Source organism: Salmo trutta, chromosome 8 (assembly GCF_901001165.1).
Source record: "Salmo trutta chromosome 8, fSalTru1.1, whole genome shotgun sequence".
In the NCBI taxonomy this organism is placed as follows: domain Eukaryota; kingdom Metazoa; phylum Chordata; class Actinopteri; order Salmoniformes; family Salmonidae; genus Salmo; species Salmo trutta.
This window is the reverse complement of record NC_042964.1, coordinates 19,506,188-19,533,276: the sequence shown is the minus strand read 5'-3', so window position 1 is coordinate 19,533,276 and position 27,089 is coordinate 19,506,188. Positions and strand designations below refer to the sequence as shown.

The 27,089-nt window shown below is 40.1% G+C and overlaps 2 protein-coding genes across 3 annotated transcripts; one reads left to right on the top strand and one right to left on the bottom strand.

The window, feature by feature from the left end:
• Positions 1 to 1,766: 1,766 nt before the first annotated feature.
• si:ch211-212k18.15 (probable E3 ubiquitin-protein ligase RNF144A-A) lies at positions 1,767 to 11,508 on the bottom strand. Its single transcript, XM_029760295.1, has 4 exons — positions 11,023 to 11,508; positions 10,166 to 10,266; positions 5,826 to 5,999; positions 1,767 to 2,587 (listed from the first exon to the last, which is right to left on the bottom strand). Exons 1-4 carry the CDS (start codon positions 11,108 to 11,110, stop codon positions 2,132 to 2,134), a joined length of 819 nt encoding a protein of 272 aa, XP_029616155.1. The 5' UTR covers positions 11,111 to 11,508; the 3' UTR covers positions 1,767 to 2,131.
• Positions 11,509 to 12,960: 1,452 nt separating this feature from the next.
• On the top strand, positions 12,961 to 18,380 carry LOC115198392 (ubiquitin carboxyl-terminal hydrolase 47). 2 transcript variants are annotated; one of them, XM_029760293.1, is made up of 12 exons: positions 12,977 to 13,085; positions 13,345 to 13,466; positions 13,559 to 13,659; positions 13,875 to 13,993; positions 14,121 to 14,191; positions 14,297 to 14,428; positions 14,748 to 14,843; positions 15,349 to 15,477; positions 15,695 to 15,823; positions 16,669 to 16,694; positions 16,827 to 16,861; positions 16,959 to 18,380. In XM_029760293.1, the coding sequence occupies exons 2-12, from the start codon at positions 13,401 to 13,403 to the stop codon at positions 17,549 to 17,551; spliced, it is 1,497 nt and encodes a 498-aa protein (XP_029616153.1). In that variant the 5' UTR covers positions 12,977 to 13,085; positions 13,345 to 13,400; the 3' UTR covers positions 17,552 to 18,380. The 2 variants fall into 2 exon arrangements, with proteins under 2 accessions (XP_029616154.1, XP_029616153.1); XM_029760294.1 differs by lacking the exon at positions 16,827 to 16,861 and having other exon boundaries at positions 12,961 to 13,085; positions 16,959 to 17,091.
• The last annotated feature ends 8,709 nt before the right edge of the window (positions 18,381 to 27,089 follow it).

Genomic DNA, 27,089 nt, shown 5'->3' with positions numbered 1-27,089 from the left:
GTTACATGATTAATCAGTTTAATCACGTAATAATAATTACAGAGAGTTATTTGATAAAAACATGTCTTCAGAGTTAATGATGCCAAAGACACAACATTAGTGTATGTAAACTTCTGACCCACTGGAATTGTGCTACAGTGAATTATAAGTGAAATAATCTGTCTGTAAACAATTGTTTAAAAAAATTACTTGTGTTACGCACAAAGTAGGTGTCCTAACCGACTTGCCCAAACTATAGTTTGTTATCAAGAAATTTGTGGAGTGGTTGAAAAACTAGTTTTAATGACTCCAACCTAAGTGTATGTAAACTTCCGACTTCAACTGTACATCATAACCCGAGGGGGGTCTAAATTGTTGTTCAAATGTTGCATCTAACATTTTTTACTACCTAGATATTGTGTTATATGTTAAAAGGTCTAATAAACAACTATATTGTATACATTAATAATATTGTTTTGTCAGAAATATATAAATATAATAATAATAAAGTTTTACCTGCACCTGTATGCAGACGATACAGTTGTGTACTCTTTTGCCCGCCCTGCTGATCATGCTCTATCTGAACAACAGTATGCTTTCATTATTTTGCAGAAAACCTTTACTGACCTTAAATTATTATTGAATATGTGTAAAACTAAGTATATGTTATTTTCTAGAGTGCACAAAAATATTCTAATGATTGAAGTGTATGTACGTACCTAGTATGGTGTATCAGTATAGACGTTAAGTTGTCTTTTTAAAACATCGTACACCTGGCGACCGTGTCAGCGTGCATTGAGCCCGGTCTGCCACAGGAGTCGCTAGAGCGTGATGGGACAAGAACATCCCTGCAGGCCAAACCCTCCCCTAAACCGGACAACGCTGGGCCAATTGTGGATAACTTCAAGGCTCGCTTTGATGACTTCACTGTTGGAAGAGAACTGCTGCTGCTCATCCAGAACTCCTTCTTGGTCACAAATGTGACATAGTTGTCAGGAGAAGCAAAACAGATCTTCAGATGGGTAGATGTTGCGTCACTGAGATTTTATATAACATGTTTCCTAAGTCGTAGACGACTATGTTTGTTACTATGCTGTACCACAGCGCAGATAAAGGAAGATATCCATCCGGACCTTTGCCACCTAGGAAATTTGTGTCACTGGACCTTCTCAAATAGTAGTTGAGTACTCCTGCACTACACTGTCTGTCCCTGCATGTCTGATAACCCATCCAGTGTATAGGCCTACAGATCTCACTGTCAGACTGTTCTTGATATTTGTCTCAGAAGAGTATACATATTTTAAATATTCGTCCATGTACATTTATGTCCATGAATTTGCCCTTTGACATTAAAATGTCCTTGAATTTGTTTCGTATTCTAATATTTTATTATTGTTGTTGCATCGTCAAGGATTGTTTAGTGGCACAAAATGAACAGTTATTACTGTCACTGTTTTAAAACGAAGCATTTCTCCACTTCTATACCACTTAGATTTACTGTATATTGAAAGCTACGTGTTACTGATGCTTAAAAGCTCATATTTCATGCATTATGTGTTAGCCTAGTCCTTTTACATATAATGGGATGTTTGATAAGACATCAGTTAAGATCTGCAGTCTCGGTATAAATGGGACTTTTGAGTTTAAGGGTTTTGTTTTACCAGTAAAATACTGTATTATTGGGTAGATGTTTGCTACTGGTATAAGCATTTTCTTCCTCCTTTTATTATTCTGATCCCACAAATCTGTGTCCCGAAATGAAGACGTCAGTTTGATTTCCATTGTTGTTATGGAGTACAAAAACATCAATAACAAACAGATGAAGTTTGTTACTCTTGTCAGTAGTTTATTACATTACATGACGACGCACATAAGCAACATGATAATGATGATAAGATGATATGGAAATCATAATTAACATAAAGCACTGAGTCTACACACTATGAAACTCGCTTTGTATAATATCTAAGATTATAACATAAGATGGTAAAAGAGAACATTATGCTTCCCATGAAGCACTGCACACAAACTCTCGTTGTACAATATATGGAGATGAAATTTGTATGCGGAGCAAGATTTCTACCTACGTGTTCTGTTGGAGACAATGTAAGCAGAGTTTACAATATGCAGTGAATAAGAGGTGTCTAATTTTTCAGTTTCTCTTCCAGGTGGGTATAGAGGTCTGCCTTGGGGCAACACCAGCAGAGCAGGCTGTGAAATATGAGCTGGTCTCCAAGCAATCCTCCGTGAGCTTAAGGCACACAAAGCAGAACTCTTTATTGCACCTTGGACAGAGAATATTCTTACAACCAGTCTTGTCGTGTTCCACCCGTTGGCCACAGGTGGGACAGGCGCGAATGGAGGGGCAGTTGGTGACACCTGCCACCTGAGGGAGAGACGTGGTTTCGCAGTTCTTCAGCAGTTCCAGGTCCTGGTTGATACAGCCATCGTTGTCACAGCGGTCAGAGCGTGGCCCGGGACCTTTCCACTGCTTCAGGCACTGCCAGCAGAACTCATACCTCTGACCTTTGTCTGCAGTGCACACTGTGCAGAGGACACTGAGGTTGGTGAGGTCCTCTCTCTCTACGAAGGTTTCGCAGACAGGGCACTGTTATAAAAGAGGGTAGGGTAAGCGGGGGAGATGAGTAAATCCCTATTATTGTCTGCATGCAGAGATTCATAATGATATAACTGAATAAAACATGTGCAATTACTCGTTTTGGATAACACAGTAAAGAATCTCTGACCAAAGCTATGTACTGTAGTTAAGAGGTGATCTGTCCCCACCCACCTGTTCATAGCTCTGTAGTGGTATGTATATTATGCCTTATTATTACTGACACTTCATTAAAGCCGTTAGATGCAGTTTATCACAGCGCTCTGCGCTTTATTACAGGCAACAATTTTAGTACTCATCACTGCTTTCTCTACCAGAAAATTTGTTGGCCCTCTGATGTCACCTAGGTTGATACATTGCTATGTTTTCAGTTATAAATCCCTTTTACAAAAAGTTCCAATGTATCTAACATCTTTACTAAACTTTAGACATACGAGTTACCACACCCGGTCTCAGGGATGAGAGTTAGGTAAATCAGCCTTTAGTTTTCTTGCACCTTATTTGTGGAACAATTTTCTAAATGTCCTTACATTTTATGTTTTGGTGACTCTAGGGCAGGCCTGGGCAAAGGCCGGCCCGGGGGCCGTATGGGGCCCACGACCTGATTCAATACGGCCCGCGGAATCATGTTCAGATCACATAAAGAATTTGCGATAGTAAAGTTTTGAAAAATGTATTTGCTATTCAAATTAAAAGCCCAATGAATACTATCCTTTGTGTAATGATTTAACTCCCACCGCTTGTGGGAAATTTATTTTGAAGGCACGTATAAATAACAACTGCACGAGGACAGAAAGTGACTGACAGGCTGCCACACATCACAATTACAAATAGTAGCTAGCTAGAAATTGCGCAAAAATGAGTTTTTCAAAGATTTCGAAGAGAAGGAAGGTAGACAATGAATGAAGGGTGTTCCAGCAAGAGTGGACATCAAAATATTTCTTTATTGAGGTATCAGGGAAAGCTGTGTGTTTATTGTGCATCGCTGTCTTGAAAGACTACAACTTATCCCGACACTTCCAGACGAAGAATGCAGAGAAATACAGTAATATGTCTTCTGAGCAGAGGGCAAGTGCATCGAAAGAGTTGCTTTCTCAGTTGCAAAACCAGCAAGGACTTTTCACAAAACTGCATTCAGCAAACAACAGAATTGCTAAACATAGCAAGCCATTCGACGTGGGCGAATTCATTAAAGAATATTTAATTGACTCTGCAGCAATACTTTTCCCCGACAAGAAAGAGCTGTTTGAAAATGTTTCCCTGTCAAGACGAACAGTGACACGGCGTGTTGAGGACATCGCAGAGAATATGGAACAACAGTTGAAAGACAAGGTAAAGGATTTCACCTATTTCTCCTTGGCCCTGGATGAGAGCAGTGATGCACGTGATACGGTGCAGTTGTTGATATTCTTACGAGGCATAACTCCAGACTTTGAAATTATAGAGCTTGCTTCAGTGCAGTCAATGAAGAGCACAAACACAGTGAAAGATTTATTGGAGGAGGTTAATAAGTGTGTGGCAAAGCTGGGACTGAGTTTTGAGAAGTTATCCAGTGTGACCACTGATGGGTGCCCAAACTTGAGAGGAAAAAACGTTGACTTTTTGAAAAGGATACAAGATCAAGTAGCTGAGCTGAACCAAGATCAGCAAATTATTTTCCTGCATTGTATTTTTTATCAGGAGGTGCTCTGTAAATGTGTTCTGAAAATGAGCCATGTTGTGGATACAGTCACTGAAGTGGTAATCTTCATAAGAGCAAAGTCTTTAAACCACAGGCAGTTTGTCTCACTGTTGGAAGAGACAGAGTCGGGTCACGCAGATCTCCCCTACCACACAAATGTGAGATGGCTGATTTTGGGGAAGGTGTCAGCTTTAAAATGGTGTGGAACCTGAAGTCAGAGATTTCTGAGTTTTGAAAATATGTGGATTTCCCCCAACTGCAAGATAAAGAATGGTTGGCTGATTTTTCCTTCATCGTGGACATCATGACCCTGATGAATGAACTGAATTCCAAATTACAAGGGAAAGGCCTTTTTGCACATCAGATGTACAACTTTGTCAAAGCCTTCAAGGGAAAATTACTCCTCCTGACCCGTCAAGTAGAAGCCAACAATCTCACCCACCTTCCGACCCTACTAGTCTGTTCCTAATCAGACGACAAGAGGGAGAAGTATACATCGCTGCTGCGTGCTTTGAACGGTGAGTTTTCTCCTCATTTTGAGGATTTCAAAGTGCTGGAAAATGACATGCTGTTGGTTTCCTCTCCTTTCACCTTCAATGTGGATAACGCTCCCACTGACCTGAAACTTGAGCTTATCGATCTTCAGTCTGATGCAGTGATTGCAGAACTATTCAAAACAATGTCACTGACGAGGTTCTATGCATCTCTCGATGAACAAAACCTTCCAAAGATTAGGAGTCATGATCAGATGATGTTTGTACTGTTTGGGTCAACCTACGTATGTGAACAGACATTTTCAGTGATGAAATATAACAAGTCAAGGCACAGATCATCTCTTACTGACTCTCACCTCTCAGCATTCCTGCACATAGCGAGGTCAGAAACTACACCTGACTTCCCTGCTCTAGTCAATGCCCATCAGAGACTTCACTCCTCACACTTGAGTTGTTTAAATGTAATGCTGAGCTCTCTCTCTTTCTTGTGTTTTTGTGCATACCCGTTAACAAGAGTTCTGTCCGCGGTGCAGAACGCACAGTGTACTTTTCACTCAGTGTAGTTTATTGTATGTTTAATAATGAAAATACCTACCAAAAGGAGAACATGGATGTGGTTTATTTCTGTGCATGTTAAAAATGTAAAATATATAGCATATCTGGATGTGGTTTACCGTTGATATATCTGTCAACACAGTCATACACATGATGTATAATCCTGTAATATGATTCTGGCCCGCAATGGCAAAAATATATTCTAATGTGGCCCTCCATGGAAAATAATTGCCCAGGCCTGCTCTAGGTTCATTCAGAAAGCTGATTGAGGACCTATTACTGATGAATGTGTTTGTTTATTTCTGCTTGCATTTTGTATTTATATTGTTGTGTGTATTTTCTGTAATTTATGTAATTCAGGGCTCATCTGTAAAGGAGACCTTGGTCTCAGTATGACTCCCTGATAAAATATAGGTTTAATAAATAAAATAATAATAATATTATATACAGTAGTAAAAACAAACTTGCAAAGAATTTGAACAATAAAACATGCACTCACTGATTTGTATTCACAGTATGTGGCAGCAGCCAAAGCTGCCATGGTCTTCTCAAAGTGCTCCATCTCCTCAGTGGTCAGAACAGCCAGCCTACGTACCTCCTGGTAAGACCACTCAGCACCACACTTCACAAAGGTGCCATCCTCAAGTGCAGGGCACAAAAACTTGAACTGACTCTGGGAGGACAAAGAAGAAAAGTTTAAGGAAAATGGATGGACATTGGATATGAAAATAGTGCAATATATTTAATATGCATGATGTAATTCATATTAAAATATATAATTTGTTCGATTAATATGGTTAGTTTGAATCTATGTCAACCTATTGTCACATCCTGACCAGTAATAGGGGTTATTTGTTATTGCAGTTTGGTCAGGACATGGCAGGGGGTATTTGTTTTATATGGTTCGGGGTGTGTGTGTATGTAGAGGGGTGTTGGATTTATGTATTCCGGGGTTTTTTGGGCACTGTTCTATGTTAGTGTATTTCTATGTTCTGTCTAGTCTAGTCTATTTCTATGTTTAGTTTATTGGGGTGGGACCTTCAATTGGAAGCAGCTGGTTATCGTTGCTTCTGATTGAAGGTCCTATAATTAGGAGTTTGTTTTCATGGGTTTTTGTGGGAGATTGTGCTGTGTATAGCTTTGTGTCTTACTGGCCTCTTAATAATAATAATAATAATAATAATAATAATAATAATAATAATAATAATCGTCGTCGTCGTCGTCGTGGGGGGGGTTGTTATTGTTTTTTTTTGTTTTGGGGTGTGTGTACGTGTTTGTTTTGGTTTACCTTCTTTGTTCAGTTAATAAAAAGAAGATGAGTGTACATAACCCCGCTGCGTTTTGGTCTCAACACTACGACAACCGTGACAGAATCTCCCACCAACCAAGGACCAAGCAGCGGGGTAAGGAGCAACGGAACACTAATATGGACTATCGGGAGTTTTGGACATGGGAGCAGATTCTGGCCGGAGAGGGCCCATGGAGGAAGTCGGGTGAGGACCGGGAACGCTACTGGGGAACACGGCTGGCGAGGAAGCCGGAGAGGCACCCCCAAGATTTTTTTTTGGGGGGGGGCACACGGGTAGTTTGGCTGGGCCAAGGGTGAGCCCTAAGCCAGCTCCCCGTGCTTTTTGGGAAGAACGTATGGAGTGGAGGGCGCTGAGGTATGCGGAAGTGCGCACGATCTCGCCCATACGCACGCACAGTCCAGTGCGAGTGATCCCAGCCCCTCGCAAGTGTCGTGCTAGAGTGGGTATCCAGCCTGGTAGGAGGATGCCTGCACAGCGCATCTGGTCACAGGTGCGCCTCCTAGGTCCAGGCTACTCTACGCCCGCTTTACGCACGGCAACCATCAGGCCCCTGCACAGCCCAGTTCGCCCTGTGCCAGCACTTCGCTTGTGCAGGGCTACTAGTTCCATCCAGCCAGGACGGGTTGTGCAGGAGGTGCAATCGAGACCGCCAGTGCGCCTCCACGGCCCGGTATATCCAGTACCAGCACCACGCACCAGGCCTCCAGTGCGTCAGCCCAATCCAGTTCAGCCTGTTCCCGCTCCTCGCACTAGCCTTGAAGTGCGTGTCTCCAGTCTGGTAGCTCCACTACCAGCCCCACGCACTAGGCTTCCAGTGCATCAGCCCAGTCCAACTCAGCCTATTCCTGCTCCCCGCACTAGCCCTGAGGCGCGTGTTCCCAAACTGGCACATCCAGTACCAGCACCACGCATCAGGCTTTCAGTGCGTCAGCCCAGACCCAGTCCAGAGTGTCCGGCAACAGTACCTCGTCCAGAGTGTCCGGCAACAGTACCTCGTCCGGAGTGTCCGGCAACAGTACCTCGTCCGGAGTGTCCGGCAACAGTACCTCGTCCGGAGTGTCCGGCAACAGTACCTCGTCCGGAGTGTCCGGCAACATTACCTCGTCCGGAGTGTCCGGCAACAGTACCTCGTCCGGAACCGAGTGAGACGGCCTACTGTCCGGAACCGAGTGAGACGGCCTACTGTCCAGAGCTCAGAGTCGTACTACAGTCCAGAGCTCATAAAGTTTAGTACAGGGTCTACAGTGACATGTGTCAGGCCGAGGTACTTGGGAGGAGTGGACTGGTCAGCGGGTGGTTTGAGGCCCGAGCCTAAGCCACCTCCAATGTAGGAGGTTTGGGGAGGGGGGGTGTAGCACAGGAGCCGTCGTTGACGGCAGCCACCCTCCCTTCCCTCCCTTTAGTTTAGGGGATTTCTTTTTTTTTGTGGGGGGATTTTTGTTTAATTGTGTGTGTGGGGGGGGGGGTACTGTCACGTCCTGACCAGTAATAGGGGTTATTTGTTATTGTAGTTTGGTCAGGACGTGGCAGGGGGTATTTGTTTTATATGGTTCGGGGTGTGTGTGTGTATGTAGAGGGGTGTTGGATTTATGTATTCCGGGTATTTTTGGGCACTGTTCTATGTTAGTGTATTTCTATGTTTAGTTTATTGGGGTTGGACCTTCAATTGGAAGCAGCTGGTTATCGTTGCTTCTGATTGAAGGTCCTATAATTAGGAGTTTGTTTTCATGGGTTTTTGTGGGAGATTGCGCTGTGTATAGCTTTGTGCCTTACTGGCCTGTTATTCGTCGTTGTGTTTTTTTTGTGTACATGTTTGTTTTTGGTTTACCTTCTTTGTCCAGTTAATAAAAAGATGAGTGCACATAACCCCGCTGCGTTTTGGTCTCAACACTACGACAACCGTGACACCTATCTAATATTAATTTATGATAAATGATAGGCCCTATAGACCCACTGATTCTTAAAGGGGCAGTGCATGTATTTTTTTATTATTATATTTCCACACTATGAGGTCATAAGGACACTTATGCTACTTATCTTAAGTAGCTACTTATCTAAACAATGGAAGGCGCAGAATCCATGGCTACAAAGCTAGCTGGCTAGTTAGCTGTAGCTACTTTGTAAGCTAGCTCGACGTACTAGAAAGTAATATGAACAAGTTGAGGAAAAAGGTAACTACAGGAAACGTGGTTTATTATGTTCTTGTCTTGATTGTAGAAAATGAAGCTGTTTTATGCAACGGGGCCCTGACATGGAAAGTTTGGAGGGGGGGAGAGAGACAGCTATAGTATTACTAGAGACGTTGGTTATTTTCCAAAAGTGCCTTATTCCAGAGGAAGATTTGCATGGGATTCATTTTTCTAAACTGCCCCCTGTAATTCTTTTTTTATTTTTTTTTATTCAATTGAGTCTACTAAATCCTATTTATTCTATTAAATCCTCTTTAATCAGTGTAGATGAAAGGGAGGTGACAGGTTAAATAAGGATTTTTAAGCCTTGAGATTGTGTATGTGTGCCAAGCCAAAAGATTTAAGTGCCTTTGAACAGGGTATGGTAGTAGGTGCCAGGCACACCGGTTTATGTCAAGAACTGCAATGCTGCTGGGTTTTTCATGTTTAATCGTTTCCCGTATGTATCAAGAATGGTCCACCACACAAAGGACATCCAACCAACTTGACACAACCATGGGAAGCATTGGAGTCAACATGGGCCAGCATCCCTGTGGAACACTTTTAACACCTTGTAGAGTCCAAAAGAATTGAGGCTGCTCTGAGGGAAAAGGGGATACAACTCAATATTAGGAAGGTGTTCCTAATGTTTTGTACACTCAGTATATGAGCTTAGTTCAGCTGTCATACCCAATGCTGATGCTATGCTTGGGCCGTTGAGCGGCTTTGAAGCCACCGGTTGGGCATTTTGTCACTCAAGTAGGAGCAGTCCTCCATAGGAATGAATGGAATCCTACAGTATTTCAATGAAATGCTGTAGGACAAATTACATGTTTAAGTATTTTTTCCCCCAGTAACATTAGTACCAAAAATATATACTTTAAGGAAAATGTTCTTATATATTTTTTTCTTTTTTTGTTAAGCTCACATAATATAATTATGCATTAAGGTGTCTGTAATAAAATAAACATGTCAAAAACAAATGTAAACAATAATAAATGCATTTCTATAGTTTTCTAAATATTTTTTACAATTGAGGAGTTGCAAGGTGGCTTCAACACAGTGCCCCCTGTCAGTCATCCAGGGTTTCTACACATCATTGGTCATACCCCATCAGAACCCCAAATGTACACTTGTTTTACTCTGTAAACAAAGTAAATGTAAATAAACACTGTACAGCCTCAGAATATGGTTAAAACTATAATTCTGATATCATGGTCAGTCCTTGCATCCATAGCTCTGTTTATGAATTTGAGAGAGGTTACATTTCTCCAGCCCAAACCCTCAGTTTTTTACCAAAACTGCTTTGTTATTATTTCAAATGTAGATTGCCCCTTTTAAGGAATAGCGAGTAGGCCTACCTGGTCCAGTAGGCTGCGACACCATCCGGTCAGTGACTCCGGGGTTACCGCATGACCACAAGACATCTCTGCCTTCAGAGTCTCAGTGTCATCATCTAGGGCTGAGAACAAAACGAGGAAATGGAACAATGGAAAACTCTGGAAAACATGTTCAGTGGTAGAAAAAGTACCCAAAGGTCATACTTGAGTAAAAGTAAAGATACCTTAATAGAAAATGACTCAAGTAAAAGTGAAAGTCACCCAGTAAAATACAACTTCAGTAAAAGTCAAAAAGTATTTGGTTTTAAATATACTTAAGTATCAAAAGAAAATGTAATTGCTCAAATATACTTAAGTATCAAACGTTAAAGTATAAATAATTTCAAATTCCTTATATTAAGCAAACCAGATGGCGCGATTTACTTGTGGCACACGCCAACACCCAGACATAATTTACAAACGAAACATTTGTGTTTAGTGAGTCCGCCAGATCAGAGGCAGTAGGGATGACCACATGTTATCTTGATAAGTGCGTGAATTGGACCATTTTCCTGTCCTGCTAAGCGTTCACAATACAACGAGTAGCTACTTATGGGTGTCAGGGAAAACGTATGGAGCAAAAAGTACATTATCTTTAAGAATGTAGTGGAGTAAAAGATGTAAAAAAAATATAAATAGTCAAGTAAAGTCCAGATACCACAAACTACTTAAGTAGTACTTTAAAGTATTTTTACCTACGCACATTACACCACTGACTATTTTCCTCCAGGAACGAAGAGGACATTGACTAGTTGGGGCCAAGTAATAATGAATACCACATTTTTCTTGTTTTATTTTACCTGGCTAGTGTTGGTTTATCGATTAAATGGATTGCTTACGATCTAAATCGTCCTGTCGGTTGACGAACTTGAGCGTGGTGTCTCCGGGGTCATATCGCTTTTCTCCCTCCTGCTGTTGGGTTGTCATCGTGTTGCTCTCTATCTTCACCGTCTTGTACAGTAATCTTACTTTCTTCACGCTCACCTGTGGGACGATGATATGACCGCCGGAGGCAGGTGTGCTCTCCCTTGAATCCTGTGCCGGTACCGCGTTCGCGGGATAAAATGTCCCGCTGTGAGTCCCGCTAAGCCCTTGTACATCCCTTGGACTTGTTATTCAAAATCAGAAGCTTTCACTTTCAAGTTTCAAGAAGACACGGGATATACGGTAAATTATGTTGACTGCATTCACTTGAGGACGTTCTCATAACATTTTAAACTGCAGCGTTGTAATGCAGATACAGCTGTAGTAGCTGGCGGATCTCAGTTACCAAATGTATTGAGTCAAACTTGTTTACAGTTCATTTATTTGAGTGTGATGGTATTCCCCTGAGATCCCAAGTCACTGTACCTACTTTCAGTTTAGTTTATGTACTCAAAACTTAGGTCTGTTTATTATTTGTCATGTGATAAGGTAGACCACTTGTCGTTGCTTCTGAGAAGGAGGAGCATTTTGCCTTCCTCATCCTCTCGCATACAAACAGTTACACCAATCCACAGAAAAACTCGGAGACCTGAGCAGCTCGCGCACATATTCAGAACCATGGGAAAGATCTACCAGGTCGTAGTGATTGGATTCAGAGGAGAGAAAATGGTAATAGACCTGAGCAATACGGAAGAACAAATGAACAGTATGACAGTACGGCAACTGAAAAATAAAATCTCTGAAAGACTCCCGGGGAACTCAGGTAAAGAGATATTCATTCCACAGCGGAATCATTAATCATCAATCATTATGAGAGTTTCATTAAATGTAATTCGATTATTAACTAAATGAAGTATTTCGTTTAATTGCGGGGGTAATGGTTGAGCAGTGATGAAGGAAATTATATTAGTTGTCAACTGTATTGACTAAAACATCTGTCCTTTTTAGGGCACAATCTGGAGACCCTGCGACTGATCTTCACAGATAAGCAGCTGGAGGACTCATCCGTGCTCTCCTCGTATGGGATCCAGAACCAGTCTGTCATTCAGATTGTGTTGAGGGTGCCTGGAGGATGGAAGGAATGAAGAATGGGCAGAAGAGAGCATCTCTGCCTGCATTTTGACGTCTTTTTAATCCAGTAGTCTTGTGATATTACTCTCACTGCCAATCCCATTGCCAAAGCACACGAAGGAACGGATGTTGATAAATGTATGGGCTCTTTTTTAACCAAAATATAAACAGCATGTGGCCAGAAAGCATTTTCTTTATTCTCTGAACCTGTACCAGAACTTCTCAACTCTATTTTCTTTTTATCTGTTACTTTACTGTAGGGAAGTCTTCAACAACAACAATAAATTCATGTTCTCCCAATTCTGAACTCTCCCTGTGACTCATTCATTTGGAAAAATAACAGTTACAGTATCCATATTTAAATATTTTGGTTGACTATTTATTCATTTATTTTCGTCCATGCAGAGAATTAATGCAGAAGCATAAAAGGTGTGTCCAAGTGTGATTAGAAACACTAGGTGGGCCGCCTGAAACCTAACTGTAATAATTCAATATACGATTAAAACATTGCATTATCGGATCAACTCATGCATTTAAAGTTATATTCTTCAAGAATCATAGAGCCAAGCCTATATATCTTAAATTAAAGTCCAAAAATGTATGTGCCAATCGAAGATTGCCCCTTTAAGGATAGAGTTTCGTTTGATGAGATTGAAAAACAATTCAACGTTTAAATATTTTCTGAGTGTGCCTTCACAAGGACAACTTTGCTAAAAAGGAACATTTAAAAAGGCGTTCATATTTGTTCTATTGCAGCGGTGTGATACTGACAGGAATAGCCGAAATCGAAAGTGAAGTTTTAGGAGAAGTGACGGTAGCAGTTTAGCCGGTTCATCGTCGTTGTTTTTCCTTAGAGGTGACAACTCGAATGGACGCTTTTCGGCTACAAGAATACACGAATAAATCGGTAAATTTGGATTGAGTAATATGTATAGTCTAGCCTACATTCGATTTTCTTGTATTGCTCTATTGACTAAACAAACTAGAAACACTTTTGGATAACTCAACTGACAAATGGAAATATTGCATTTGATTTGATAATCCCATTGCATTCTTTCATTAGCCTATCAATGCAAGTGGAAACATTCTGGTGTTGGAAATCTTGCGTATGTGAATTCCATATAACCTAAAGCGCAATTCGTGTTTATCAAATCTTACATTTACAGGTCATCAAGTGGGTGTTCTATGGCGTTTATTTGGACTGTGAAAACTACTGTAAACAATGGAGCTGAACATTTCAACAAGATACTACCGAGGCTCAAAAGAATACTTCCCACCCCAGGAACAGGTATGTGATTTACTGTATGTACAGTACAACACAATGCAGCTATATCTGTATTTTATCATGTATGCACTAATTGATAACTCTATTCCTTTTAGAACACCATGCATGGCCTGTATAATCAAGGGGCAACCTGTTATTTGAACAGTGTTCTGCAGGTCCTCTTCATGACTAAAGAATTCAGAGAGGCTGTGGAAAGGTTTTTCATTCTTACTCTGTGTGCCAATGATACTGTATGTGAAAGTATTAGAAATAGATTGAGTCATACCAGAGACATGTATCTAACTAAATACATGTCTAATGTCTCTACTATTGAAACATTATCATTACACAGTACATTGAGATTAATACTAAACATCTCATATACTGTATATCTTAACAAAATCAGTCTTCTTTTTTTTTTTTTTTTTACAGTAATAGGCCTCCCCAAGAAGAAGACACTGTTGATCTTCAGCTGAAAAAGTTGTTTACAACTTTATGTGAAATTAAAACGAACACAAAGGGCATCTCATCAATACTAGGCATTGATGATGGTGAGTTGAGCTTTCGTAGATGCTAAATAATACACTTTGTTAGATGTACAGCTTGTGATGTTATGTAGTATTAAGTATTGTATTTGCAGTTATTTGTTGTAGAAGACCCTTCATTGTTCCCCTCCAGTATACAAGCAATGTGATGCGGCTGAGTATTTAGAGAAGATTTTAGGCATGGTCAATCCTGAAGTGTCAAAGGTAGGCATAGTGCATTACTTACCTCATCTTGGACAAAACCTGATAGCTAACCATGCAATGTTTACAAGTTATGATATGACAAGACTGACAAAAGTTTGTCTCCAGATCTTCAAAGGACAACTGAGGCACATCACTACCTGTTTAGGAAAACATGTGATGAGTGATGGATTTGGTCCATTTTGGACACTGCCCCTCTCAATAGCAGATCCCTCTGGCTCTTACAAAACCTACAGTGTGGTAGGAAAAATATATCTTAACCGAAAGCAAAAAAACATTGTTTTATGATGGCAGATATCACATGATCATGACAGGGCTAACACTTTAAATGCCATAGCCTATATTATTGTTATTCAATATTAGCATAATCGTCCAGTGGGAATGTATTATGTCGTAATTTGGCATGTGTGTAGGCTTACTCTACTATTTGTCTCAGTTTTCATGATCATGGTATTGTAGTTAATATTATAAGTTGATATAATATGACAATAAAAACAAATTCAGGCAAATATATCAGTATGTTGGAGAAAGATAACATTTTGTGTTTCTGTGCTTTCAGAAAGATGGCTTTAAGGAGTTCTTCAAGTCTTCAACTGTCAGTGGGGAAAACCAAGTGTACTGTGATGAATGTGAAAAGAAATCAGATGCAACCATTGTGAGTAGTGACATTTAGTATACCAAATTAAAGAGAATTATATATATATATATATATATATATTATATATATATATATATATATATATATATATATATATATATATATATATATATATATAATTCTCAGTGAAATCATATCTAAGAAGCGGTAGTTCTGTGCACTATTAATATGCTTCCTGTTCTGAAGTTTAGTTTTCACATCTTTTACTTTCAGTGTTGTACACCAGCTTCAAACAGCTGAAAATACAATATTTTTGGTTATGGAAAAGATACAGTATTTCACAGCAGTTTAGATGGTACAATTATTCTCTATGCTATACGTGCTTATTTTGACACATAAACTGAAATTAGGCAACCTATTCGAATTTAAGCAACCAGGAAATGGCGGAGCTTTTCTGCTTAGTACAGCTTTAATTATTGTACCAAAGGCTTCTTAAAAATGGACATCAAGCTTTTCACTGTAGAAGGTATTGTATTACAATGCCTCCCTCTGTCACCTATAGGAATGCAAGATGGAATATCACCCAGAAATTCTTACTCTGCTCCTCAAGCGGTTTGAATTTGACTACTACAGCATGTCATATGTCAAAATCAACTGCCACGTGGATGTGCCACACACACTAAAGACAGAGGTAGACTACTTACAAAACCTTTATTCAACAGGTTCTGTTCTCATACAAGTCTACATTTAGGGCTTCGCAATGTAGCTATACTAAATTAAACAGACAATTATGTCATACTGTATATCGCCTTCACTTTATTGCCCATCAGAAAAATAACATATTTAGTGATGTCTGTTTTTACATCTGTAGTTCAGTTAATGGCATGTCTTTTGATTTATCTGAACAGAAATGTGACTATGAACTCTATGCGATTGTGGACCATTTCGGAAGTCTCAGAGGTGGACACTACACTGCTACGATCAAGTCCTTTGAAGATTATAACTGGTATGAGTTCAATGACTCATATGTCACAAAGGTATGCAATATTATTTTATTGGATAAGAGCGTCTGCTAAATGACTAAAATGTAAATGTGAAAATGTTTTAGACCACGTAGGCCAAATAAAATACTTCAAATGGTAGGCTAACCGCTGAGTCTGGGTCTCTCTCTCTTTCATTTTGCTGTTGTGACTTAAAGAAGAGTAAGGTTAAGGCCTCAACATCTTGCGGAAATGATCTGAACTAACATCTATCTGAACTTCTGTTGCTGTCCATTTTGAAAGTGCTGAATGAATAGGCCTACCTCGTCGCAGCTCGTTTGCTTGCACTTGCTTATACTTACAGTTAGTTAAGTGTTGATTATAAAAGAACAAACATCATGAATTTACTGAACATAAATGTAATAAAGTTGGTGTATCTAAACTAAAGTCTAAACTCATGTCGACATTGGTTATTATTGAAGGAGAATGCAGTTCTTATCCAGTTACACAAATCCACAAGGAGTCAGTAGAAACCAGATTTACTTAAGCAAGTCAGCCATAAGCTCCCCTGTTGGGACAGCTTGATGTAGACCCTAACAGTTTGTGGTCACCGTCAGAGTGCATTTTATGTATTTTTTTGAGTTGTGCAGTGGCTTCGCTGGCACGCATCTAAACAAATTGGTTGTTTTGCCCACCAAGATTGACATGACAAAATCACTGCTGGAGTGAATCAGACAAGGGGGTTATCACTTCAAGAACAGATATGATTATAGTTCATATTTGCATATATTTGGTGGGGAATCACCACAAATACCATGCTACTCTGTCAGAATCTTATCTAAGGCCATTGGCAATGTGTTTTATTTATTTAATTTTGACACATTGCTGCTCCTCCCTTACAGCGCCAACCAGCTCCACTGATTGAAAGGTCAGATTTTTTTTTATTCACGTGTGTTTGTGTTTCCAGTTATGTATCCAAAGTTTATCACCAAATGTATGAACCAGAACATTATCATGCATTCCAATTAGTAAGTAAGGTACCAAACTATTCTCTCTCTAGCTCTTGGAGTGCTTATCTACTGGTGTACAGGAAATGTAAGTTCATTTATGAACTATTTATGAACTGTGCTCTTTTTATCAATTGCCTTGAAACTGTATCACTGATGTCTTTCATTTTCCTTCCCGCGCAAAGCACATGCTTCAGATCGTGAGAACCACGGAACCAACCAAGTTCACGGTTCAATCCGAGAGGATGAGGTTACAGAGGTTGGAGAGCATGTTCAAGTAAAGACAAGTGGAGATGATGATCACGGTGTTGATGGAAATAAAGGACAGGGACAACATGTTGCAGTCAGAAGAACGGAAAATGTAGGAAAGGCAGATACAGGAAGAGATGATGATGATTTGATAGAGAGAAGAAAGGAGGATGCTGCACACAGGAGAGAGGATGTGGATGAAACAAGACAATATGATGTGGCTTTGATAACAGAGAAACAGCAGAGTCCAGAGATATGTCAGAAATTAGGCAAACTCCGTGTGTTTTATCATGACTATATTTTGCCCATCAGGTATTCATCATTGAAAGAAGAGGATAATGTTGTGGAGAAAATAGAACAGGATGATGTTGTGAGAAGGGTAGATAAGGACAGTGAGGGTGTCGTGGTAAAGGGAGAAACGCATCTCGGTGAGACAAAGACAAGTCTGACCAAGTACGGAGAGTCTTCCAGCTCTACAAACAGGTGTGAGACCATCCCATCACATTCTTCTCACATCCATCAAGAGTGAACTCTTGATGGAGAAGGACAAAAAGGATGCCAATTACAGCCAGGTCCTTGCTAACATTCAGGACAACAAGCTGAGAGAGGTTCTTGAGAGGCAGAAGAAGAACAAGGCTCACTGTGGTTTCAGGCGATTCTGGGGTGTCCGTGGCAAGCACACCAAGATCATTGGTCGCAGTGGTCGCACCGTTGGTATGTCTAAGAAGAAGCAAACTATGTCCCGACTCCCCATGTGTCAATAAATGCTACAGTTCACACACACACAAAAAATAACCATGCAAGAAGAATGAAAAGAGAAGTGTAGAAGAGATGGAGCTTTTGGGTAAAGACAAGAAAAGAAGAAAGAGGAACTTCAGGGAATGTCACGTCCTGACCAGTAATAGGGGTTATTTGTTATTGTAGTTTGGTCAGGACGTGGCCGGGGGTATTTGTTTTATGTGGTTCGGGGGTTATGTGGGTGTTGTATTTATGTGTTCCGGGGTTTTTGGTGTATGTTCTTGCTTTGGTATTCTAGGATTCTAGGTTGTATATTTCTTCGACAGCGTTATTGGGAAGGAGAGGAGGGAATGGAAAAGAAGTGAGATGGCTAAATTTGATGTTTCTGTTTTGTCTAATTTGAAAACTGAAAGAGGAATGTATGGAATATATTCAGATTTTGGGAACAATTCTGTCTTTAACCCTGTCTTATCTTTTTATATATGTTTAACAACTAACTTTAACTGAAGTCCTGTTATTAGCCTCTAATGTTCAACATCGTTCATCATTTTACACAGATTACTTTCTTGTCCAAGTGTTTACAAAGTACTGTATATTAAAGATGCTTTGTATGTAGAAAATAACTTAGTCCTCATCTTAATTCTTGAAATACTTCACAAGAGGTTTAGAGATAATCCTTGGTCTGACGTTTTAAAACGCAAAATATTTTTCTTACATTTCAGTAGACACTTAATTTTTTCACCCCCTTTTTTGCTCCCAATTTCAATTACAAACTTGTCTCATCGCTGCAACGCCCCAACAGTCTCAGGAGAGGCGAAGGTGGAGTCATGCATCCTCTGAAATATGACCCGCCTAACCGTACTTTTTAACATCCGTCGGCTTAACATGGAGCTAGCCGCACCAATGTGTCTGAGTAAACACCGCTCAACTTGTGACCGGGGACAAGTACAGCAACCCCGGCCAAACCCTCCCCTAACCCGGACGACGCTGGGCCAATTGTGCGCTGTCCTATGGAACTCCCGTCCACAGCCGGTTGTGTCACATGAACCCGGGTCTGTAATAACGTTTCTAGTACTGCGAAGCAGTGCCTTAGACCACTGCGCCACTCAGGAGGCCCTTTAGTAGACACTTTTATCCAGTGCAATTAGGGTTAAGTGCTTGCGACCTTTCGGTAACTGGCCCAACACTAGGCTAACTGCCACCATCTTTAAATAAGCATAAAGAAACTGTACTTTTGCAGGTTGTCAAATCACAGCCTCACAGCTCAGGTTTAAAGACAGATTATTTTTAGGTATCAATAATAGTCTCCCTCGGCAGACGGGTTGCGTCCCACACAATGTTCCGTCATAAACTAGTGCTGTTGCCTAGGTCTGTTTTTTTTAGACTATATCATTGATAACTTTAGTACTGGGTGGAGTACTGCGTACAGAGACCAAGGTACACTGTCCTGGGATATCAGCTGAATTCCAGTAAATATCGCTATGGCAATGGATCACAAAATGGAAATACAAACAAACAAATGAATCAAAAATATAGTTGTCATTTTGTCTGGCTCTTAAGGTAAAATCTCAAAAGGAAAAGCCATAGAGAAACAATTTTTTTTTTTAAGTATCATAAATGGAAATTGCTGACAAGTACCACCTTAAAAGGGGCAATCTGCAGTTCCTACATCCATTTTTGGACATATAAATAAATGATATGTACCCATTGATTCTTGAAGAATATAACTCATAAATGTCTCATGAACTTAGTTCAACTGTCGTACCCCATCAGCACCATAAAATACATGCTTGCATTACTCCAATGTTTGTAAACAATGTAAATGTAAACAAAAATTGCATAGCCTCAACATGCTTAAACATATCGTTTTGATATCGTGGTTGATCAGACCTTGCATCCATAGCTCTATCTATGAATTTGAGAGTGGTTACATTTCTCCAGCCCCCCGGGGACGACACTTTGTTATTGTTTCAACTGCGGATTGCCCCTTTAACCACACATGTTACTGATGAGACTGATACTGTACTTGCCGGTGAAAATACAATTCATTATATCTCTAATGAGAAATAATGAATATAGAATGAAAACGTGTTCTCTTTAGTCGGTATGGCGATCTAGGCTACAGCAGCTGCCCGATACATCATTTTATGCTTTTGCTTTCTTGTCATCAACATTCACAGCTGGAATTTATCCAGTAACCCCAGGCAGAGATAGCAAGAGTGGATGATGTTGCCGTTCCTGGTGTTCATGATCGGGGTGCTGGTCATGCTCTTAATAAGACCTGACGTTTTTATATGGAGGGAAGAACTCTTCTTCTAAATAGACTGTTCCAAAGTTAAAATGTGTATGCTAAAAATATTATCTCATTTCCAAGCTTATCAAACTAACTTCAATGGTGCCTTCTACTGGAGATTCCTCTGGAGAAGTTATTTTGGTCAACTGCCGGATACATAAAAAACTAACAAATAAAACCTATTTCCACAAAAACTATGACGCTAACACATTAGCATTTTAGGTGACTCAAATTGGGGTCTGATGTGCTGATAATCTGTTTGATCTTGCATTTCCGTCTTGCGCCTCCATCCACAATTTGTTGACTACTGGGAGATTGACCGCAACTCTATAAAACTGTCTGAGAGACTGGTTCATTTTTAACGGTCTATCAAGTGCATTGGAACGGTCTATCAAGGCAAGTGCATCCACCCAATTGCTTACACCTATCAAGTTGTTTCATCTACATAAGTGCCTAGGGAGGAGAGGTTATGGTTTTGTCTGGACAGGGCCTAACTATACTGGCCCAATAAGTACATGCACTTGCAATATCCTTTATTGGGACAGTGGTTAGTGTGTTTATTCTTGGTGTTGGTGGGTTGGGTTTGAGAACCACTATGGGAGTCACCCTATGCTCCTGTTCTTAGCAATATAAGCTAATGCAATTATTTGGCAACAGTTACAACACACCTATCTGATTAATTCAAATGAGTTTGTCAATGACACGTTTGTTTGGTCTAGATTTTGATAGAATTCTCAGCTATATGGAATGAATAAATACTGACAATGTTTGAGGTAGTGGAAATGTGGTCATAATTCATGCTCAAGGGAAAATGCTACAGACTCCCATCTACAGCTGAAGTCGGAAGTTTACATACATACACCTTAGCTAAAAACTTTTAAACTCAGTTTTTCACAATACCTGACGTTTAATCCTAGTAAAAATTGTCTTAGGTCAGGTAGGATCACCACTTTATTTTAAGAATGTGAAATGTCAGAATAATAGTAGAGAGAATTATTTATTTTAGCTTTTATTTCTTTCATCACATTCCCAGTGGGTCAGAAGTTTACATACACTCAATTAGTATTTGGTAGCATTGCCTTTAAATTGTTTAACTTGGGTCAAACGTTTCGGGTAGCCTTCCACAAGCTTCCCACAATAAGTTGGGTGAATTTTGGCCCATTCCTCCTGACAGAGCTGGTGTAACTAAGTCAGGTTTTCGATGGCCTCCTAGCTCACACATGCTTTTTCAGTTCTGCCCACAAATTTTCTATGGGATTGAGGTCAGGGCTTTGTGATGGCCACTCCAATACCTTGACTTTGTTGCCCTTAAGCCATTTGCCACAACTTTGGAAGTATGCTTGGGGTCATTGTCCATTTTTATGGCGGTTTTGGAGCAGTGGCTTCTTCCTTGCTGAGCGGCCTTTCAGGTTATGTCAATGTAGGATGTTTTACTGTGGATATAGATACTTTTGTACCTGTTTCCTCCAACATCTTCACAAGGTCCTTTGTTGTTGTTCTGGGATTGATTAGCACTTTTCGCACCAAAGTACATTCATCTCTAGGAGACAGAACACGGCGGTATCCCTCATTAAAATGCAAATCAATTTATAACATTTTTGACATGCGTTTTTCTGGATTTTTTTTATTGTTATTCTGTCTCTCACTGTTCAAATAAACCTACCATTAAAATTATAGACTGATCATTTCTTTGTCAGTGGGCAAACATACAAAATCAGCAGGGGATCAAATACTTTTTCCCCCTCACTGTATATATTTTTAAAATCATTCATGATTTGCGTAAATTTAATATGCTAACTCTTTCTCTTCTTAAAAATATGAAATGGTATTACATTTGGTGAAGAACACATTATGACTTGTTTAGGACTTGAGACTTGATTTGGGACTTGTCAGTCTTGACTTGAGACTTGACTTGGGACTTGAGTGCTAAGACTTGAGACTTACTTGTGACTTGTAAAACAATGACTTGGTCCCACCTCTGGTGTTTATACTTGCGTACTATTGTTTATACAGATGAACGTGGTACCTTCAGGCGTTTGGAAATTGCTCCCAAGAATGAACCAGACTTGTGGAGGTCTATAATTTATGAGGTCTTGGCTGATTTATATTGATTTTCCCATGATGTCAAGCAAAGAGGCACTGAGTTTGAAGGTAGGCCTTGAAATACATCCACAGGTACACCTCCAATTGACTCAAATGATGTCAATTAGCCTATCAGAAGCTTCTAAAGTCATGACATCATTTTCTGGAATTTTCCAAGCTGTTTAAAAGGCACAGTCAATTCAGTGTATGTAAACTTCTGACCCACTGGAATTGTGATACAGTGAGTTATAAGTGAAATAATCTTTCTTTAAACAATTGTTGGAAAAATTACTTGTGTCATGCACAAAGTAGATGTCCTAACCGACTTGCCACAACTATAGTTTGTTAACAAGAAATTTGTGGAGTGGTTGAAAAACTAGTTTTAATGACTCTAACCTAAGTGTATGTAAATTTCCAACTTCAACTGTATCAAGGAGAAACTCAATTTAATTAGATTGGTGTGTTGTAACTGTTGCCATGTAATGACATTAATATATATTGCTAAGAACATGACAGCAGGGTGACTCGCATGGTGGGTCTTGAACTCAGCCCACCAGCATTGATGAGAAACACCCTAACCATTGTCCCAATAAGGATTTGCTAAATCTTGTGCTGATTGGGCCAGTAAAGGTATCTGGCTCAGACTGTGGCTCAGACTGGACAGACTGCCCAGTAAGAGGCACCATTGAAGTGCCTCTTACTGGGCACTTCAATCTCGCTTGGAGATGAGAAAATACTTTGATCATACACATTTAGCCATTTTGGCCATTGGATTCTACCATATGACATGATTTCTCATTCATTCATTCATTCATTCATCCAGGTGACAGGATACAGGGGGTTAGTTGCATGTCCTGACAAGAGGTTGTGTTATTACCCTGACATTGGTCTCTCCATCGACAACCAGGACCCCCACTCTCCAGCTGCCTCTACTAAAGGCACAGTGACTACTGAGAAGTGAGTTTTTCTTAATATGAACTTAAATTACTGTCAATACCTTATTTCCACATTGTTAATGGGTAAGTATTTTAGAAGTCTAACATAAGTGTGAAATACACACTTTAGCCAGCTTCCTGTTAGTTAGTACTACATTCCATACATACAGTACATGCCATTTGTTTGGAACCCTGATCTGAAATGGCTAAACACACAAACAGATCTGGTACCAGGCTAGTCTACCATTGGGTCAAATAGTAAACACTCTTTCTCCATCAGAGAGCAATCACAGTTCTATACCCAATTGGTAAATGTGATGGATAAAGAGGTCTACATACCAGGTCTCTCTTGTAAAATTTTTACTGGATAAATAAAAGTTAAATAAAACATTTTTTAAATATTGATATATAATGCTGCTCCATTGTGCATGAATTGCTAAATCCCTATTAGCATTTCTCTTCCTCAGTAATTCCGTTACATCAGAACTCAACCCCTGACCCGAGCCTGAACTTACTGACCCCTCCAGTACTGGGGGTCAGTACCAACCCCACTGTGGCTGCAGTCCTGGGGGTCACATCTGCTGTCTGTCTCCTGGCTTCCCTGATGGTCACCTACAGGAGGTACTGCTTCTCCAGAGTCAGGGTGCATGCTGCCCCTAAGGCCCCCAGTGTCCTGCAGTTTTTACTTTACCTTCTATAATGGTATTTGAATGTTTGGTTTGTTCAAATGTAATACGCCATGTGTAACATCAATTTTTATAGTTTACTTTGCTACTTGAGTCATATCTCTCCGCTCTCTTCCTCTCCATGCCGCTTTCCACATAGCCATGCTCTTCACTCAAGGAGCGCATTTGTTGTTCCTTCAGTATGAGACTCTTGCGTTCAGTCTCTGCATGGTCAATGCAGCACATGCAACAATGTTGATGACAACAATGCTGTTTTCACTTTGCTTCATAATATAAATCCACTAGAGTTCTATAATTACACTATTCGTTTGTGTTTCTCACATCTGCAAACAGCTAGTTCGTCTTAGTAAGTTGAGCCTGAATCTTGTTATCCGCTAATGCTAATTGGTAGCTAGCTAATAAATGTACCGAGTCAGAGCAAACATAACTAGCAATACAGCCTGATAATACCAGTGATGAAAAAATAAATTTCAAAAGTTATAAATAACAGACCTACATCTGCATGTTATTTTATCAGTATTGTGGGAGCTAAACTCATGACTATGATTACATTTCCATTATTAGCAGCATCTAGGCTGTCCACTTTGAAGAGCTGAGACAGAATGTCTATATAAGTGTAACAGTGTAGGTTCCGTCCCTCTCTTCGCCCCTAACCATCGCGCCACAAGAGCCACGGCCCCTGCAACGCAAGGGGAAACCCTACTTCAAGTCTCAGAGCGAGTGACGTCACCGATTGAAACGCTATTAGCGCGCACCACCGCTAACTAACTAGCCATTTCACATCGGTTACACTCACCCCCCCTTTGACCTCCTCCTTTTCCGCAGCAACCAATGATCCGGGTCAACAGCATCAATGTAACAGTCTAGGTTCCGTCCCTCTCTTCACCCCAACCCGGGCTCGAACCAGGGACCCTTGCACACATCAACAACTGACACCCACCGAAGCATCGTTACCCATCGCGCCACAAGAGCCACGGCCCCTGCAACGCAAGGGGAAACCCTACTTCAAGTCTCAGAGCGAGTGACGTCACCGATTGAAACGCTATTAGCGCGCACCACCGCTAACTAACTAGCCATTTCACATCGATTACATAAGGAATGGAACATATAGGATCAGGGCCTGCTACCATTATAACCTATACAGCTGTTGTTACGCCCCTGAAGAAGGGGAGAAATAATCACGAGAGTGATACGGTATTGTTTCCTCACTGAGAACTTTTACTGCAATAAGGAAAAGACCGCGATTTCCCCGCGAACTTGGGTGAAGACCAGAGCAATCGATCTCAGGCTCATGGATTAAAGAGCATTTAGTAGATCACAGATTAACACTTTTCCCCTTCAATTAGGCACCACAAAATAAAGTAATCAATATAACGTTTACACATTCCTTTTACAATTCTTACCCTTTGTACGCTTGATGGATTTTAACTTTTTAACACAATTATAAATGTTATCAATCTCTATCAACTAATACAGAATGCATGATCTTTTTAACCTTAGATGTTTTAAGATCCTCACATACTATGAACTTACTAATACTTTTTAATGTATAACAGGCTATGAGTATTTCCTTTAACCTGTCACACTGTCAGATGTGGGCGTTAACAAGCAAGAACTGAGATGGAAAGATAATGGTGGCGAAAGGTCAAGGGAAGCTATTTTCATATAGAGGGAGGCGACTCTATACGTTATGCAAAGACAGAATACTATAAAGGCAGGACTCTATAATATGAGAATTTAGTCTTTTCCATGGAAGGGCTCAGCTCTGTTACATTTGTAATAAATTCTAAAGTGATTTCACAAGTTCCAGTACCTGTGCAAATATTTGACTATTCCACAACAGTATCTTCAAAAAGAAGAGGAATTCGCAAAGCAAGAATGTTAGCTACATGAAGTAGCTAAGAGAAAACATGAAATGTAGACAAAGATTATAGAGTCCCCTAGGCAGTGGTGTAAAGTGCTTAGTTAAAATACGTTAAAGTACTACTTCAGTAGTATCTGTACTTTACTTTACTATTTATATTTTTTTTACACAAAGAAAAATAGTGTACTTTCTACTCCATAAATTTTCCCTGACACCCAAAATTACTCATTACATTTTGAATGCTTAGCAGGATCTGAATATTTTCCAATTCACGCACTTAAGAGAAAATCACTGGTCATCCCTACTGTATCTGATCTGGCGGACTCACTAAACATAAATGCTTTGTTTGTGTAACGCCCTGGCCATAGAGAGGGGTTTTTTGTTCATTATTTTGGTTAGGCCAGGGTGTTACATTGGGTGGGCGTTCTATGTTCTTTTTCTAGGTTTTTTGTATTTCTTTGTTTTGGGCCGTGTGTGACTCCCAGTCAGGCACAGCTGAAGTTCGTTGTTGTTGATTGGGAGTCACACATAAGGAGCAGGTTTTTCCTTTGGGTTTTGTGGGGGATTGTTTTCTGGGGGATTGTTTTCTGTCTCGTTCGGTTTGACCAGACAGGACTGTTAGCGTTCGTTGCTGTTTGATGTTTTGTTATTAGTGGTTCATTTTATTAAATATTTATAATGAATCCACAACCTCCGCTGCATCTTGGTTTTCTTGCGACGACAGCCATTACAGTTTGTAAATTATGTCTGAGTGTTGGAGTGTTCCCCTGGCTATCCGTAAATTAAAAAAAGAAAAGAAAATTGTGCCGTCTGGTTTGCTTAATATAAGGAATTTGAGATGATTTATACTTCTACTTTTGATACTTAAGTATATTTAAAACCAAAGACTTTTAGACTTTTACTAAAGTAGTATTTTACTGGGTGACTCACTTTTACTTGAGTCATTTTCTATCAAGGTATCTTTACTTTTATTCAAGTATGACAATTGGGCACTTTTCCCCCACTGCCCATAGGAAACATTTGTCAACACTTTGGTTCCTACCCTGTCACAATAACTCCTCCCTGGCATTTTCATTTGTTATCATGTCAAACACTATTCAAAGTGCAAACTATTATATTCTAACTATAGAATTTGAATAATCATTCTATTTCCATGATTCCAACAGTTCACCCAATTGTTTTGCTAAATTTTTATAACTGGTCTTGTCATGCTCCAATAGTATGCCACAGGTGGGACAGGCACATATAGACGGGCAGTCGGTGACCCCCGTACCTGGGATAAGGTGACGGTTGGACACTTCCGCAGCAGCTGCAGCTCCAGGTTTGAACAGCCAGTGTTGCCACAGGGGTCAGAGCCCAGCCCTGGACTTTTCCACTGCCTCTGACATTGTCAGCAGAACTGGTAGGTCTGGCCTTTGTCTTCAAAATATTCCTGCAATGGACTCGTAAACTGGATGTGTCTGGTCTTA

Excerpts from the sequence above, each read along its gene's own strand:
- si:ch211-212k18.15 (XM_029760295.1), bottom strand. The coding sequence starts at position 11,110 with ATGACAACCCAACAGCAGGAGGGAGAAAAGCGATATGACCCCGGAGAC. Across the intron at positions 10,267-11,022 it reads CCGACAGGACGATTTAGATC|CCCTAGATGATGACACTGAG; the intron begins GTAAGCAATCCA and ends TTTTGTTCTCAG. Across the intron at positions 6,000-10,165 it reads GTCGCAGCCTACTGGACCAG|AGTCAGTTCAAGTTTTTGTG; the intron begins GTAGGCCTACTC and ends TTGTCCTCCCAG.
- LOC115198392 (XM_029760293.1), top strand. The coding sequence starts at position 13,401 with ATGGAGCTGAACATTTCAACAAGATACTACCGAGGCTCAAAAGAATAC. Across the intron at positions 13,467-13,558 it reads ACTTCCCACCCCAGGAACAG|AACACCATGCATGGCCTGTA; the intron begins GTATGTGATTTA and ends TATTCCTTTTAG. Across the intron at positions 14,429-14,747 it reads CTTACAAAACCTACAGTGTG|AAAGATGGCTTTAAGGAGTT; the intron begins GTAGGAAAAATA and ends CTGTGCTTTCAG.